This window comes from Heliangelus exortis, chromosome 5, assembly GCF_036169615.1.
Source record: "Heliangelus exortis chromosome 5, bHelExo1.hap1, whole genome shotgun sequence".
NCBI lineage: Eukaryota > Metazoa > Chordata > Aves > Apodiformes > Trochilidae > Heliangelus > Heliangelus exortis.
The window spans coordinates 9,746,663-9,761,926 of record NC_092426.1 but is presented as its reverse complement, the minus strand read 5'-3'; the positions used below and the strand labels follow the sequence as shown (position 1 = coordinate 9,761,926).

The following is a 15,264-nucleotide window of genomic DNA, read 5'->3' as shown; positions in this document are numbered from 1 at the left end:
TATCCTATGTAAAGACAGACATTTGTGCCTTTTTATTTACTTTTAAACAAAGCAAAAACAAACCCAAAGAAACAAAGCCACCTAACTAGTATAGTATTTTTAAAGACATTGTGCTTTTTGTCAATTGATAAAGGTGATCTGCAGCACTGAATATCAGTTCTTCATTTTAGAAACAAGGAAATCTACAGACAGACACACCCCTATGTCATGTTGGCACTGTAATCAGTGCTACATTTTCCTTTTATTCTCAGTAGAGTGAAACAAGAAGGGACTGCCACAGCTTTCTCCTGCTGAGCGGAAAGTAGTAACAAAATACTGATTGTTTACTGTATTGCTTTCAGGGAACACCAACCATTTAAACACAGATGTAATGTTATCTGGCTTGGCAAAAATATAAAAAGTGAAAAATGAATATACCCTTTGGGATTCAACGAGCACTCTGCAGAGCTTTCTTTCCATCAGAGTGAAAATTGGGCATAACAGAAAATAACTCTTTCCTGGGCATTTTCTTTAGTTTTAAATGGCAGGTCTAAAAACTAGATGTTGTACTCTCAGATTTACTTTGACTGAATCAAAACCAATAAATACTAATTAAGTAGAGAATCAAACCACTTATGCAGGATAAAATTAAAAATTTTAGACATTTCAGATATAGCGAAAACCCAGAGAAGGCAATAATCTCTGATTTTCAAGTAAATATCCCACATCCCTCTCTAACCCATTATAAGGATACATTGCTCAGTTTTATAAAACAAAATTTCAAAGTGCTTAATTTTACAGCAAATAAACAAAAAGCAAAGTAGCCCCACCTTCTTTTTTATAATTCTGTCCTTTGTCCAGTTTTTAGAGGTAAGTCCAGTCTTTTCTGGTAGCCAAGATTTCTCTTTTGATGTTTGTATAACATTCTGAAGAACCATCCTTAGAATATTCTTCATGTGGACAGCTGTAAATATTAGTGAATATAAAACTACTGTGTAGAACTAAAACCTAAGAAAAGTTTCTGTGCAACAACTACAGTGAAAAACTACTTAAATGGAGTATTTTTGGTCTACTGGCATATGAATTCAAGCAGTAATGAGGAGCAGTGATAAGAAGTTCTAAAGAAACAAGACAGGCCACACTTGTGACAGGAACAAGATAGGCTAGATCAAGTTTCACCTAATTAGGCAAGGTTGCTGTAGGGGAGTTCTGCTTCTCTCATTGTGCAATAGTAATCTGTGTTTGTTATTATAATAATGACAAACAGTAAGTCATCATCTTAAATAAATTTACATTTCAGGCTTTGACTGCCTCAGAAGAGAAAGAAGCGATTTTCCTCTTGAAGGGGGCGATGATATGAGCCAAAGTTCCAGGATAAAATGATCTTGACAAAGATCAAAAGACGTTTCCATGATGTTTTTCTGATTCATGAAAGACCATCTAGCTTAAGCATGTAACAAACAACAACAAATCCACCATGGATTTACGGCTAAAAATACTATAGTTCAAGCACCACTCCATTCTTGGCAAAGTCTGTCTTCTTTCTGGATGTAATTCAAGCAGCAGAGAATATAAAACGGTAAACTATGTTTCTGATTGCCTCTTCATGTCAAGGGACAGTGAATGTTTATCATCATTCCTGTCAGCACCACCCAGGATCCAGAGTGGGGAACAGACAGAGAGATGGCACCAACAGTGCATTCAGCTCGTACTCTGCGATGGCAGGAGCAAAGCATGCTCTTCAGCCTGTTCCATTTACTTAATAAAGAAAGAGTGAGCAAGTGACCCAAGGGGATAAAAAGGAAAAAGAAATCAGAGGGGGGAAACAAAAAACAAAAACTAAGCAAAAAACAAGTCCGACCCATTCTATGAAACATCAACAGAACTTGAACAAAGCAACTCTTAAAATTGAGCTAGGAGCTACATTTTCTGTGTAGCACCTTCCACACTAACTGCAGGAAAGGAAAAGCAAGGCATTCTCAGCTTCTTTTGTAATCCACAGAGTTGTTAGATTACCCTTCTCCACAAGCAGCAGCAAAGAAAAATGGTAAGATACCCTATTTAGCCTGTTTCAACATTCAGAAATAATACTGTCCTCCCTTAATGCATTATTTTGTCAGTAACAAAAACATTCTGATCCCATGAAGTAGTATTCCTTCCTCTTCAGCAAACATGTATCACATTGAGATGTTTACTGAGAATACAACTGGTTGAATAATTTCAGAATTAACCTCTTAACAACTGAAAACATTTTAAGTAACTGAAACTTGAGGACATTTCTTAAAAGGGAAGGGTTGTTTTGCTTTTGGAAGGATGGAAAAATATAATCTGGTTGTTCTCCAAAACCAGATTGTATCTTTATCTGCCAGAAAAACAAAATGTGCCACATGAATAAATATTTGAAAGGAAAAGCTGGGCACATATTAACACATATTGTGCCACTCTTCCAACTATGGCTACTGGCTGAATTCTTCTGAACCCCCCAAATTTGCAAAAGCTTTACTTGCAATAGAAAGGTGAGACATACACATCCAGACCAAAAGAATGGGAGGGTGGGGCAACTCTAAAGCCCACCATCCCTATTGGACAATTGAGTTCTTTCAAAAGAAGAATATGGACTAAAATAGACATACGTGTTACTGAAACCTTTATCCTGTCATCTTTCTTTCTGAAACAGCTGAACATACCTATGTGTAGTTTGTTAAACCAGATAAAGGATAAAACCACTACAAGCTCAATGTAGCCTCTTACTTTCTCTCATGGAGAAATGTTCTCTTACAGTGTAATAACTGCAAGCTCAATGACCTGTGCAGAGTGTGATTTGTGGCATGTTCCCTTTTTCCAGTCAAAGGGAAAAGAAAATAAAAATGAAAAATAATTCAGGTAAAACATGTCAAATACATCCAGCACACTCTATTCTGGGAAGATAGAGCAGAGGTGTAGAAAGGAATTTTTACCAACTGCTCTGCCAAGGATGTTAGGATGTACAGAAGCATCCCTAAGTCCCCAGCATTTCAAAGTGTTTTTTCCACTATGACCACAGATGACAATATATGAAACCAGCCATAGCTACACTACAGAATTCACATTTTTGCATTCTTTCACATATCAGAAGATATAATTTCTCCAAGAAAACTGCAGTAGTTAACAGAGCAGGGACTGAATTACTTTCGTCCCCACTTTAGGTGAGGAAAAGAAGACAAAAGGTTTATAAAGAACACTCACACAATCAGAACACTCATCCCTTAGTGCTGGAAGAAAAGAGGCTGTTGAGAAATTACTGTTTGAAAAACTTCTGTATCACTTGTGAGATAATAAGAAAAAGTAAAGCAAAACCTTTTTCCTACTTCTGAAAATTGCAGGCAAGTACATGCACACTCCAGATCAATCTTACTTCTATTTTGCATCAAGGCTTCTCGGTTCTTCAGAACTCAGAGAGCAAACTAAACAGTATTTGGTAGCTACAGGGAGAACTTTTTGTTTAATAAAATAACTGGGGGAATGAGTAGTAAATAGGGGCAACCCAATAATGCATTGAAGACTTAAAACACAAAGACTTTTTAGGCTGAATGTTATAAAACACCCAGAAACACAAAAATACTTTATTAGAAACATTGCATAGTAAATCCAATTTAATGTCTCTTTTATGTCCTATAATTTTGCACCACAAATACAAGAAAATTCACTATAAAAAGGATAAAGCAATCTAAGTCAGGAAACATGGAAATTATTCCATTTCTTTATGTTTAGCTCAAAGTAAACAAAAGCACACTAATTGATACTTATATTAGAATAATTTAATTTATATATTTCCAACATAAGTAACAGAGCAGTTTATAATTCAGAGTTTGACTAGTTCACGACTTTACTCCTATCAGGGCTGCAGAAACAAATACTACTGCAATCCACCATCTAAAAAGAAAAAAAAAAAAAAAAAAAAAGTGAAAATAAGGTGCTACAGGCAGGAATTTGCCAGGAGGGAAACATAACAAGTAACAGACTTTTCAATGAAAAGCTTGGATTTTTATAGCATATTCCAATATCAAACAAGCTCTTGCTGACGTTGTGATAAATGACAGTGAAATGGTAAATAAATACACGGCAGTGTTTACTACACCAAGAAGCTATTCAGAAAGAGGACTGAGAAGATTTCCAAGTGACATTGCCTAGAATAGACACCAATACACATGGCATGGTATTAAAATAATTGTATTGATCCTGATACGATTTTGAAGTGTTGAGGAGGTCAACCACTACAGATCTTTTTTTCCACTACCTGAACTACATGATTCAGACTTGCAGCTAAATTTTTCTGAAATTCAAATAACATGGGACAATAAAGCAGTACATAAGGAAATCAAGCATTAGGCATGCTGAGACATTCAGAGCTGCATGCAGAGATGAAGGTACATACAGAGATGAGCTTCATAGTTTATTTTTATAAGACACTGTTGCAAGAACTCAATAGTCTCCCAAAGTGTACACCCAGTCCAACTGTTTAGAGCCTGGATAGTAATTAATCCGTTTGTTAGTCTGTAGAATCACCAAAAATTTCACTTCCAAGAACTTCCTGCTTTTAAATACACAGCAGGAAAATCTAACCACTTCTCTCTTGATGTATCTGAATAGCAACTTGAACACTAAAGAGAAATACTGACTATTTCTAAGTATGTATTTGACTAAGCTACATTTCTAACATAGTCATCCACTATAAAAATATATACAGGATCTGTGAGAAATGGCTGTCAGTTCAATGCTAGTATATTTTCAGATGCCCAAATAAGTGAGCTAAGATGGCAGTAGATAGCTTATAGTTTCAGGCAAGTGATCAGTAGTTTAATTGTTTAAACTCATTAGAGATGCTAGTTTTGTATGCTGTCCACATCATTACATTCTTCTCTATAGAAAATGCTAAAAGCCTGCAAACCATTCTACAGACATTAACTATACTGTAACAATGTACAAACATCTTATAAAAGGAAGTGATTGAGATATTACTAACATTTATTAAAGAGATATGACAACTTTTTCTGTCTAAATCATTTGAAAACCCTTATCTTTGGCTAGATGGGATAGATTCAGGTCAGGTTTTGATCAATACTCTGGTTAAGATTTTACAAGATACTCAGATACACTTTCTTAAGCCTGTTTTTTTTAAAAAGTAGCAGGGGAGATGTAGAAAATCATGAAGTTTAAGTATGATGAATGTATCATAACTACATTGAAATTAAGTACCTTCAGAATATGAGTAAAAATGCCAACAGGTGCAGATCTGGCTTGAAACATAAATTATACAAACTGCATTAAGAAAACAGGATTAGAAAAGGATTTTCTCATGCAAACATGCATTCAAAGTATGTCTCCACAACTTAAATTGTACCTGCTCAGTAAATAAGACTTAACCCAACTTCTTTGAGAAACTAGAAAAGAAATATTTATATGCAGGTAAGCGTGTACTTTCTGGCTATGGTAAATTTTGCTTGTCTCAAACCACCCTAATTCTTTGCCTGTAAACATCAGAGAGCAATGCAGGCAATACTTTTGCCCACATATTAATAATGGAACCCTGTCTATTGCTTATTTCATCTAATAGTATAACTCTAAACAATTCACAGCTATTCATATTTGTAGGTCTGGACATACATTTTGGCTACTAGGAAAGTGAAGTTTGCTGCTCTCAGTGTCAAAAATCAACTCTCAGGAGAGTGGAACACAGAATTAATTCAGAATCTAAGTCAATGCACTGTGCTTATGTGCATGGGTCTATCCATGGCGTTTGGGATGGGAAAAATTCCCCTAGATCAGCCTGGCAGAGACCTTGACCACTGTACTGGTTCCTTGTTTTGATTTCAGAGAGCAGGGAATTTTCTCTTCTCTGTCACTTGGGACGTGGATTACACATCAAAATCATCTAGATATACCTCACTAGATTTATTCACCACCATGGAGTACTTTCAGGCTGAAAAATGACAACAACCTAAACTCATAAATTACATTCTTCCTGGTGCCCTGTGCATTTCTGCCCTCCCTTGTGCTGGTTCCATTGCTTATCTCTGACCCTGCACCGAGTCGGTTTCAGTGTGCTCAGCTGGCAGAAAAGTATCCTGAAAAAAAAAAAAAAAAAAAAAAAAAAAAGCAAACAATTCCTGCTGAGTTTGCCTACTGACACAGCACAGTAGCAGACACACACCCATGCAAGAGAGGGGGCAGCAGGGAGGCAGGACTCGAGCAGCCCCCTGCAGTTACATCGATTCCACCTGTACAAGGTTGAAATCTCAGTTTCCCCCATTCTCAGTTCATAAAAAGTAGTTTAGTGATGTAGAAACTGAAATCCTTTTGCCAAATGGATATACAGGTGAAATAGAGTATCTGCAGCATATGCAGGTTTAGAATTCTACAGCTAAGCAAATCAATTAATTGGGAACTAAAAAGTCTTAATTGTACTTCCACTACTGAAGAACCAGGTTAAATTACACTATGAATTTTAGAGTAAGAACACAATGGGCAGGAAAAAAATTACAGCTGACTAGTGACTGCCACCTAGTTTTTATTGTTTTTCCTTTTTTTTTTTTCTTGTCACAACTTTGTACTTGTTTCTCAAGATTTTTCCAAAACCTACACATTCCAGAAAAGCCCTGCAGGACCAGGTGTTAGGGGAACATGCAATACCACTCCTAGGAGATTCAGTTGTAGAAGTGTAGAGGAAGATGTGTCACTTTAATATACAACATCAGGAATTTTCAGTTATGTTGAGACAGAATATCTTGTAATTAATTCAGAGCTGGATAGTTATCAGCAATAATGATATCCTTGTTTGATTAATAAATCTGAACTGACTAGTGAATAATTTGCAAGTTTATCAGCCATTATTAATGAAGTTATTTATTGCAACAAATCTGAAAGTCCATATCATGTTTTTTTGATCATGTCACTGTTTTTATGGGAGGATAAAAATAATTCTAAACTATAGTAAAAATAAGTTCATCAGCCTCACCATCTCAAAGAAAAGTACTATTCATAGGCTATTCTGTAAGAGAATATTTTAATATACACATGTGGATTCTAATTAAAGGTATTTTAGAGGAAAAATGGCTCTGTTAATTTCTCTTCATAGATGGCATAGTTGCCCACTGCAGGCTTGAGAAGAATAGTTAGTTATTTAACAAAAAATGCCATTCCACCAGATTGAATCATGCTAATCTAATGTGTAATATAGGCCATCTTACTATATTATAAAAACCATTCTATCATACTGTTTTATTTGTATTAGTAGCTCATACAGCTGTGGAAGGGCCCCCATTATGCGAAGAGCTGTCCATACACGAGTAAAGACAACGCCATTTTTTAAGAATTTGCAATTTAATGCTTTTTCTTAAAATCAAAACCCTCATTTATTATCTTTTTAAACATTCAGGGATTTTATATTTATTTGTCTGTCCTTAAAAGCTCGAGGCAGCTTCAGAAATAAAAAAATAATTGTTGAGAATGTGGATTTGAAGAAGCAAATAACTATTGCCCAAATGGGAGGAAATACTTCAACTCTGAATATGCTGGTCTGGGACACAGGAGCTTCATTCTTTGGCTTGTGTCAGACTCCAGCAAAATGAGATTTTAAAATTTTGTTTCTTAAATTGGCAAATAATGTTAGGTGATTTCAAATATCTTTAAAATTTTTCTTCACTTCTTTTATAAATAGATTTTCCATCAGTTTTGAACCCTGTGTCTCACTGATTCTTAAATAAAAGATTTTTAAAGATAAATATTATCCAATACCGATTTTAACTCTTCAGATTGATCTGTTTTTCTGGTAGTTTGGAGATCTGTCATTAGAATCTATTAAACTTGGAAGCATGTAATCATCTCTAATGTATTAGGCAATATATCCATGGAATGTACTCAATGTTTTGAGCTTCTGCAAACAATTGTTTTATGACAGACAATAACAGAATTATATTGTGCAATAACATACACCATCCCTCAGTAGATTTGTGTGTCAAAAGCAACAATGCTACCAGGAGGGCAAAGTGTACATTCTGCAATATCTCAAAAGACAATCAAGAACACGAACTGCCTCGTGGAGGAAAATATTTGTTTTGGACATCAACATTCAGTCACTTCACATAGATTTTAAGTCACTCTGTTTTCTTAAATTGTGCTTAGAAGCAACTCTGTGTCACCTCACTTGTATGAGAGAGCACAGGTTTATCATTGTGGTGCAGTAGGATGTTGGAGCAACTGAATTCCTTTCAGAGCTGAGGTTTCACAAAGGGGATGAGCTGGGTTAACCATTTCCTGTGGCTGCTGGAAAAGGCAGTTTCCTCTTCCTTGTTTCTCCTTCCCACTATTTGCTTTGAATGGACTGTACTGCTTGTCTCAGTAAACTGATCCAGGCCCCTAAAGATGAAAAAAATACTGGTATCCAAAGAATGCTAAGGAGATGTGTGTATGTGCACATCTATATGTGAGTATGTATATTTTCTTTCCAGACTAGTGCACTAAATCAGCTTACATTGTGGCTATTGTATTGTCTGTTGTTAGTACAGGAGGGAACAGATCACTTGGCTGAGATTAATAAAGAAGGGAATACAGATGTGGAATCTTTCCCTTTCAATATTTTTATTTATTCAGCTTAGAATCATAGAATCATAGAATTGGCTGGGTTGGAAGGGACCTCAGATACCATCAAGTCCAACCCTTGATCCACTACCACTGCAGTTCCCAGCCCATGGCACTGAGTGCCACATCCAGGCTCTTTTGAAATATCTCCAGGGATGGAGAATCCACCCCTTCCCTGGGCAGCCCATTCCAATGCTTGATCACCCTCTCAGTAAAGAAATTCTTTCTAATATCCAACCTAAATCTCCCCTGGCACAACTTGAGACCTCTTGTGCCCTCTTGTCTTGCTGAGGGTTGCCTGGGAAAAGAGACCAACCCCCTTAGTTTATTGTGGTGCTGTACACCAGGAGACAGGTTTTGAATTTTGTTCTCTGACTATAGAAGGTGAGTAGAAGAGTGAAATGAAATCTCTGCAGGTAGAAACATTGTTACCTTGGAAAAAAATTATGGTTTCCCCACTTTTCACATCTTTTATTTGGTATCTTGTAGCACTGCATTTTCCCTGAAACAGGAGCAAATAATTGTAATCATTGGAGGTTTTTTTGTAAAATGTGTAGTTGTGGGGAAAATCCTGAGAAAAAAGTACAAAGTTGGGACAAACAAAAAAAAAGGAAAACCAATAAAAACTAGGTGGCAGTCACTAATCAGCTGTAATTTTTTTTCTGCCCATTCTGTTCTTATTCTCTAAAATTCATAGTGTAATTTAACCTGGTTCTTCAGTAGTGGAAGTACAATTAAGACTTTTTAGTTCCCAATTAATTGATTTGCTTAGCTGTAGAATTCTAAACCTGCATATGCTGCAGATACTCTATTTCACCTGTATATCCTTTTGGCAAAAGGATTTCAGTTTCTACATCACTAAACTACTTTTTATGAACTGAGAATGGGTGAAACTGAGGTTTCAACTCAGCATTCAACTGAGGTTTCAACATAGCATTATATTAGTAGCAAACTTCCTAAAGAAAGAGAGCATACAATGATTTGAAAATATCTTTGTTTTAAATTGGGAATAAGAAATGCCCACTTTGGACTTCCTGAGAAGGGTTTGAGGCTGAATACATGGCAAGTGTGTACTTATTTGAAAAAAAACCTACCAAAACACCACCAACAAAAGAACACCACCAAACCTTCTTTTTCTTAGCTCTCCTGGAAGACAGCTTGTTTTTAATTGCAGATAGTCATCTTTAGTTTGTGTGTTATCAGTAAGGTTATGTCTTCATAGGTCAGGAATGTATATTGCAATCAAGAAGGTACTGCTGAGTCTGACCTAAAATATCCATCAGTAGCAGTCCCCTCGGGAAAGAGTTGTGATGTCACACAAAATTAACTAGACAAAAAAAACCCCAAAAACCAACAAAAAAACCCAACCAACAAAAAAACCCAAAAAACTACCCAAACAAAAAAACAAAAACAAAAAAATCCCCCCAAAACAAGAAAACACAAAAAACCCAAACAAAAAACCCCCACCACTGAACACTTTCCAAACTTTTCACCCTCACTTTTTTTAAAGACAACAAACAACCACCCTATCCTATACATAAAACCAGACACACCCAACAGGTCTCTGACTCTGAAATTTGCACATAGTCCCACAAGGTTCTTCCTAGATATGTTAAAAAATGTAAATGCTGGCTGTGGCCTTACTGATAGTAATTTCTCCTACTTAAGTCAAAGACAAAACCAGAAAAGCCCTGCAGGACCAGGTTCTAGGGGAACATGCAATACTACTCCTAAGAGATTCAGTCCACCACAATTTCTTACACAGCATTCCCCATCCCTTCTCCTCTCCTGTTATTGATGCTGTACAGACACCACACAGTTCTGTCTTTGTAATGATATATTACCTCATGTATGCTACAGAAGAACGATACCCAAAATTTAGGTAAGAAAAAGGCAGTGTTATATAATCAGCTGTAGCAGTTCCTTTTTCCACTGTATCTCTTCTTAAATAGAAAAACAGTGCTCCTCATATAAGGGCCTTTTTCTTACCTGCACCCTAATGTCTAAGGAATTTGGCTAATATGTCTCAGGAGAGGCAGATCTAGAACTACCATCCAAGAAGAAAAAGCATTATTTGCATTCTTCAAAGTAAAAAAAAAAAGTAATTAGGCTCCTCCAAACAGGTGGTAGAAGCTACAGGAGCTACATCCACAAGATTGTATGATCTGTTTTTTTTTTCAGTGAAAAAACATCACTATATTTTTCATTCAATGCATACTTCCAGCAACTCTTTTAGAAAGTTTCTAAAAGTAAAGATGGTATTCACTGTAGCATCATTAGTTCATCATACATGATGCACTTATGTGCTGAAGGCAATGAAAGGTTTTTATGGATATTTTGTATTATATGTCTATTATTCCAGCAAATGGGTTTTTTAATCCTTGCAGTCCAGAAGTAAAAGAACTGGAATGACAAACTGGATGAGTAAAGGTGCTGTTATGGTGTCCATTTAAATACACATATTCCTTACTACCTTATGATAAGACTGTCCATAGCTGTGTCTAAAAGCTCTTCAAAAAAGTTAAATAACTATTATTTTAGGATTCAGAGTCAGTAAGCTCAAATCTACAACACTGCTACCATTGTAGCAAGGTAATTTGGTTTTATTAAAATTCAGCTGTCAGTATTAAAAGTGCTTTGAAGTATGTTTCAAAACCATAATATAGAGTCTGAATTTCTAAAACTTTCCTTACAACAAGCACAAACAAATGCTATGTTTAAACAGCCACGAAGGTAACACAGGACACTGGAAGAAACACTTAAATAGGTTAAAAAATGTTTTATAAAGTCAATCACTGCATTACAGATGTTACAACATCAACCTGGAACCCACACGTGGTTTAGTGATGAAAAGCAGATACTTTTGTTCTAACTTAGCCTATCACTGGTATGCTACGTTTTCTATAAGAATTTTATTAATGTAAAACACAATTCTAGTTGTGATGGAAGCTGAAAGAGCTGACAGCCACCTTGGTTTTGTTTTTACAAGCCAATACCCATATCTTCACAGAACAAGCATGTAACTCAATGAACTTTGCTGATGATTTTTAGTGTGCCTAGTGCACTGACATTTTCATACAGTAACAACAGAGTATTTCAGTACCTAGCAGTTGGAAGTTAAATAGCACATCATGCTAAAGAGCTTGTCATAATAAGAGCTTTTAAACACTACCAGTAATTTTCAGTCTGAAATTTTACATCTAGTTTGGGCTATTTATTTCCACCTCTCAGTCATGACAGAAAGTTAGAGCAGTGAAATTTTGTGAAAGATGTCTTTAATAGTCTCACCGAAAAGCATTCTGCTGCAGTGCTTCAGTTGCAAACACTGCAGAGGAACTGTAAATAAAAAGCTCATTTCTGTTCGAATTAGATAAAACAGGAGATACTGCCTTAGACGGGGGAATCTCATAAACCCACATTTTGAGATCAAACAAGAGTTTGAAAGAAAACAAAGAGAATGTAATTGTTCATCACCCAGTCTCAGCAGATCCTGTCATAAAACGAACAGTCATCAAGAGCAACTCTCTTCTGACCACTGCACCAGCCCACAGCGAGAGGGGGAGGGAAAGAGAGGGGAAGGAAACGGAGGGAGATTCTGTCACAGAAGACAATCAAGGTTGTTTGCGGGGAAACGAAAGGTCTTATCTTCGAGAAATAGACGCCGGTTTCACAAAAGCGGTGGCAGAAACCGAGGAGGGAGCTCGCCTTTCCCTCCAAGACTGATGTGAAGCTGCCGCCTGCACTCGCCTGACAACCGGCCGAAGGGCCCGGGCCGCCTACCCCGGGACTGGTTAACCCTTCTCCACACCCGGGAGGTGAAAAATCAGTGTTTGGAAAGAAAAAAAAAAAAAAAACCAAAACAAACAACAAACCAAACATACCCACACACACACGCACACCCACTGGCACAGAGAACCCACCCACGCGTCACGCTGGGCCTCGGCAGCCAGCAGCCGGTCCTCCCGCCGGCCGACAGCCTGGAGGCGAAACCTGCGCTCCCCCCGCCGAAACCACCGCGGGGGCAGCAGGGCCCCGGGGGGGCAGGGAAGGAGCCCTGTCAGGCGGACGCGAGGGCAAAGCCCGGGGGGACGCGGCCCTTGAGCTGTCAGGGTCGGTGTAAGGCGGAGAGCTGCGCGGCCGGCGGAGGCGGGCGGCAGCCCCTCGATGAGAGGAGAACCGGGGGTAGGTCGTGTCCCCTCCAACAAGCCAGGGACGGCGGTGACCGGCGGCCCCACCCCGGCGGGGAGCCCGACGGCATCTCGGCAGCACCATCTCCCTCTGCCCCGTCTGGCTGGGACACAGGCGGGAATGACGGCGGCGCCGCGCACTCCATCCGCCGCCGGCCGCCCCGCAGGAAAAGACACGGCGACCCCCGGCCCGTCAGAGCGGCGCCAGGCCGGGAGAAGGCGACGACGTGAACTCAGCCCTTTTCTACTCACCGGCATCATCTCCGTAGCCGTCCCCGAGCCAGCCTCGCCGAAGCCGACGCCGTGCTGTGCCGGGCCTCTCCTGCCGCTGCCGCCGCCGCCTCTCAGCGTGGAGGACGCCGCGCTCGCCCTGGCGGCTGTGACAGGTGCCTCCCGCGCGCCTCGCTCCCCGCAGCGGGCGGAAGGAAGAGGCGAAGGCGGCGGCAGCGGCCGGGTTCCCAACCCCCTTCCTCCTCAGCGCGGCGGCGGCGGCGGCCTCGCTGCTGCCTTCCTTCCCTGCCTCCTTCCCTCGGCGCTTCCTGCTCGGCTCCGCGCCGCCCCGCCAGGGGTTAACCGCCGCCACCGCCTCATTGGCCGAGGCGGGAAGAGCCGGGGGCGGGGCGGCGGCAGGCGCGCGCACGGCCCGCGTGGGGAGGGGGCGGGGGTGGGAGTGAGGGAGCGCTGCGCGAGTGCGCACTTCGGCACCGCACGTGACCGTGGGCGCTATGCGGGACCGGGACTGGGACCCTGACCCTGACCGGGACTCGTGTGCTCCCCTCGCTGTCGCGTGAAGGGTGGTTTCCTTCGCAGAACCCCCGCTTCCCTCCTCCCTGTGAGCCCCGTCCCGCTGGTTCTTCCCGCGGCCCCGCTCCCTGCCCGGTCTCCACTTTTTCCCCCCCGGCGCTGGACTGTACTGCCCCGCTCCGCCCCGCCCTGCCCCCGGGCCGGGCCCCCCGCGGGCGCTGCCTCCTGTGGGCGGGCTGCCTGGGGTCGGTCGCCCGCGGTTCCCTGTGATGGAGGAAGAGGCAGAGGCCGCGGGCGTTTTCTACCCCCGGAATGTGGGGAATGCGGTGGTGGCGGGGCGGGGCTGCTGTAGCTGCTCTCTGGGGCGCGGAGGAGCGAGACGCGACCCCCGGGAGTGCGGGGAGGTGGCGGGTGGGCGGTGGGAGTTAGCGCCGGGGTTCTGGAGCTCCCGGGCGGGAAGGCGGGGGTGTGCGCGGCGGGGGGCAGAGGCGCTTTCCAGTGGTTTTTTTTTCGGTCTGCCGAAAGACACCTTGGTGCGTAGCTGTGTTTTGTGGCCAGAATAACGTCACCTTGGCGTCACCCTGGTTTCACCGTCCCTTCACCCGTGCATTACTTGTGAAATCTGCCCGATGTACCGAACTCCCCGTAACAGCGGGAGTTTAAGCCCAAGACCCTGCCATCAGCCCCTCCTCCCCCCCAAGAAATTTGTCGTTTTTTAAAAGGTTTAGTTTCATCCTTTCCATGAGGTGTCTCGTTCTGTAGAGCTACAACATCAAGGCGAGACTTAACAGCTTGGAAGAACTCAAGTCAAAACATCACCGTATGTTAGCACTGAAACTCATGAAAAGTAGAATTTAAAATTGCTGTGAGTCTCAAATCCTAATCTACAAAATACCTGGACCTACCCAGCGCTTCAACTGTTTTTAGAAATGGCTGGTTTCCAGGTTTTGTCACTTGATTTGTAGAACACCATGACACAGCTAGGAGTGAAAAAAAAATTACAACTTCTAGATTTTTGGAGAGGAGCTTAGATATTGATTATGTAAGTCTTTGAGTGTGTTAGTAGCAGATTAATCTCAAATACAAGCTTGTACATTAACCTGTTACTGTAAGATCATATACCAGATAATTGCATAAATTACGTCTAAGTAATATATGCATGCCTAAGATTTCATCGTGTATCCTTGTCAGTGTATTTTCAGGCTCTAGTGTCAGCTTTGATAGGTGAAAGATTCTGCTTCTTTTAATAAATGGGTCATACTGGAAAAAAGCTATTAGCATCACAAGATAATGTTTTGTCAGTTTAAAATTATTTTGTACATAGTATTTGGAGTGCTTCTTGCTGAAAATTATTATCATAGTCAGTTTCTTGTAAACCACGAGTCTACCTTGCACTCACAGCTTTGGAAATAGGTAAGACTGTGGTACCTCTGACCCAACAGAGAATTCCAAGATCTACTGCAAATAATAGTATTCACCCTGCTACTAAGCTGACCTAAAATGAAACAGGCTATGAAGCACTAATAGTTATGTATCTTCATTAAGGGAAAAAAAAAAAAAAAAAAAAAAAAGTAGTTCATCAAATTCATACCAAACTTCAGCAAACACAAGAATACCAGGGAATAGAACTGTACTATTCTTACTATTTGTGGTGAAATTCTAATTTTAACAAGATGGGAAATGTGTACCTTTTGCCATCGTTGTCTTTAAAAATTACTGTATTTGTCATTACCTAGGT

At 40.4% G+C, this 15,264-nt stretch overlaps 2 protein-coding genes across 11 annotated transcripts in view; one reads left to right on the top strand and one right to left on the bottom strand.

Moving 5' to 3' along the window:
• The window catches only part of PPP1R13B (protein phosphatase 1 regulatory subunit 13B), a 64,286-nt gene extending 51,118 nt beyond the window's left edge, over positions 1-13,168 (bottom strand). For 5 of the 10 annotated variants that reach the window (XM_071745428.1, XM_071745433.1, XM_071745429.1 and 2 more), the window contains exon 1: positions 13,035-13,168. In XM_071745428.1, coding sequence (XP_071601529.1) covers positions 13,035-13,043 — 9 coding nt within the window. In that variant the 5' untranslated portion in view covers positions 13,044-13,168. Of the gene's footprint in view, positions 1-809; positions 1,068-13,034 lie in introns of those variants that run through there. The other 5 variants (XM_071745425.1, XM_071745427.1, XM_071745431.1 and 2 more) reach the window with 3 other exon arrangements.
• LOC139796908 (translation initiation factor IF-2) lies at positions 12,494-15,061 on the top strand. The gene is made up of 2 exons (XM_071745443.1): positions 12,494-13,614; positions 14,289-15,061. The coding sequence occupies exon 1, from the start codon at positions 12,760-12,762 to the stop codon at positions 13,531-13,533; it is 774 nt and encodes a 257-aa protein (XP_071601544.1). The 5' UTR covers positions 12,494-12,759; the 3' UTR covers positions 13,534-13,614; positions 14,289-15,061.
• Positions 15,062-15,264: the final 203 nt, after the last annotated feature.

What these genes read in the sequence shown, in the direction of transcription:
- LOC139796908 (XM_071745443.1), top strand. Translation starts at nt 12,760, where the DNA reads ATGAGAGGAGAACCGGGGGTAGGTCGTGTCCCCTCCAACAAGCCAGGG.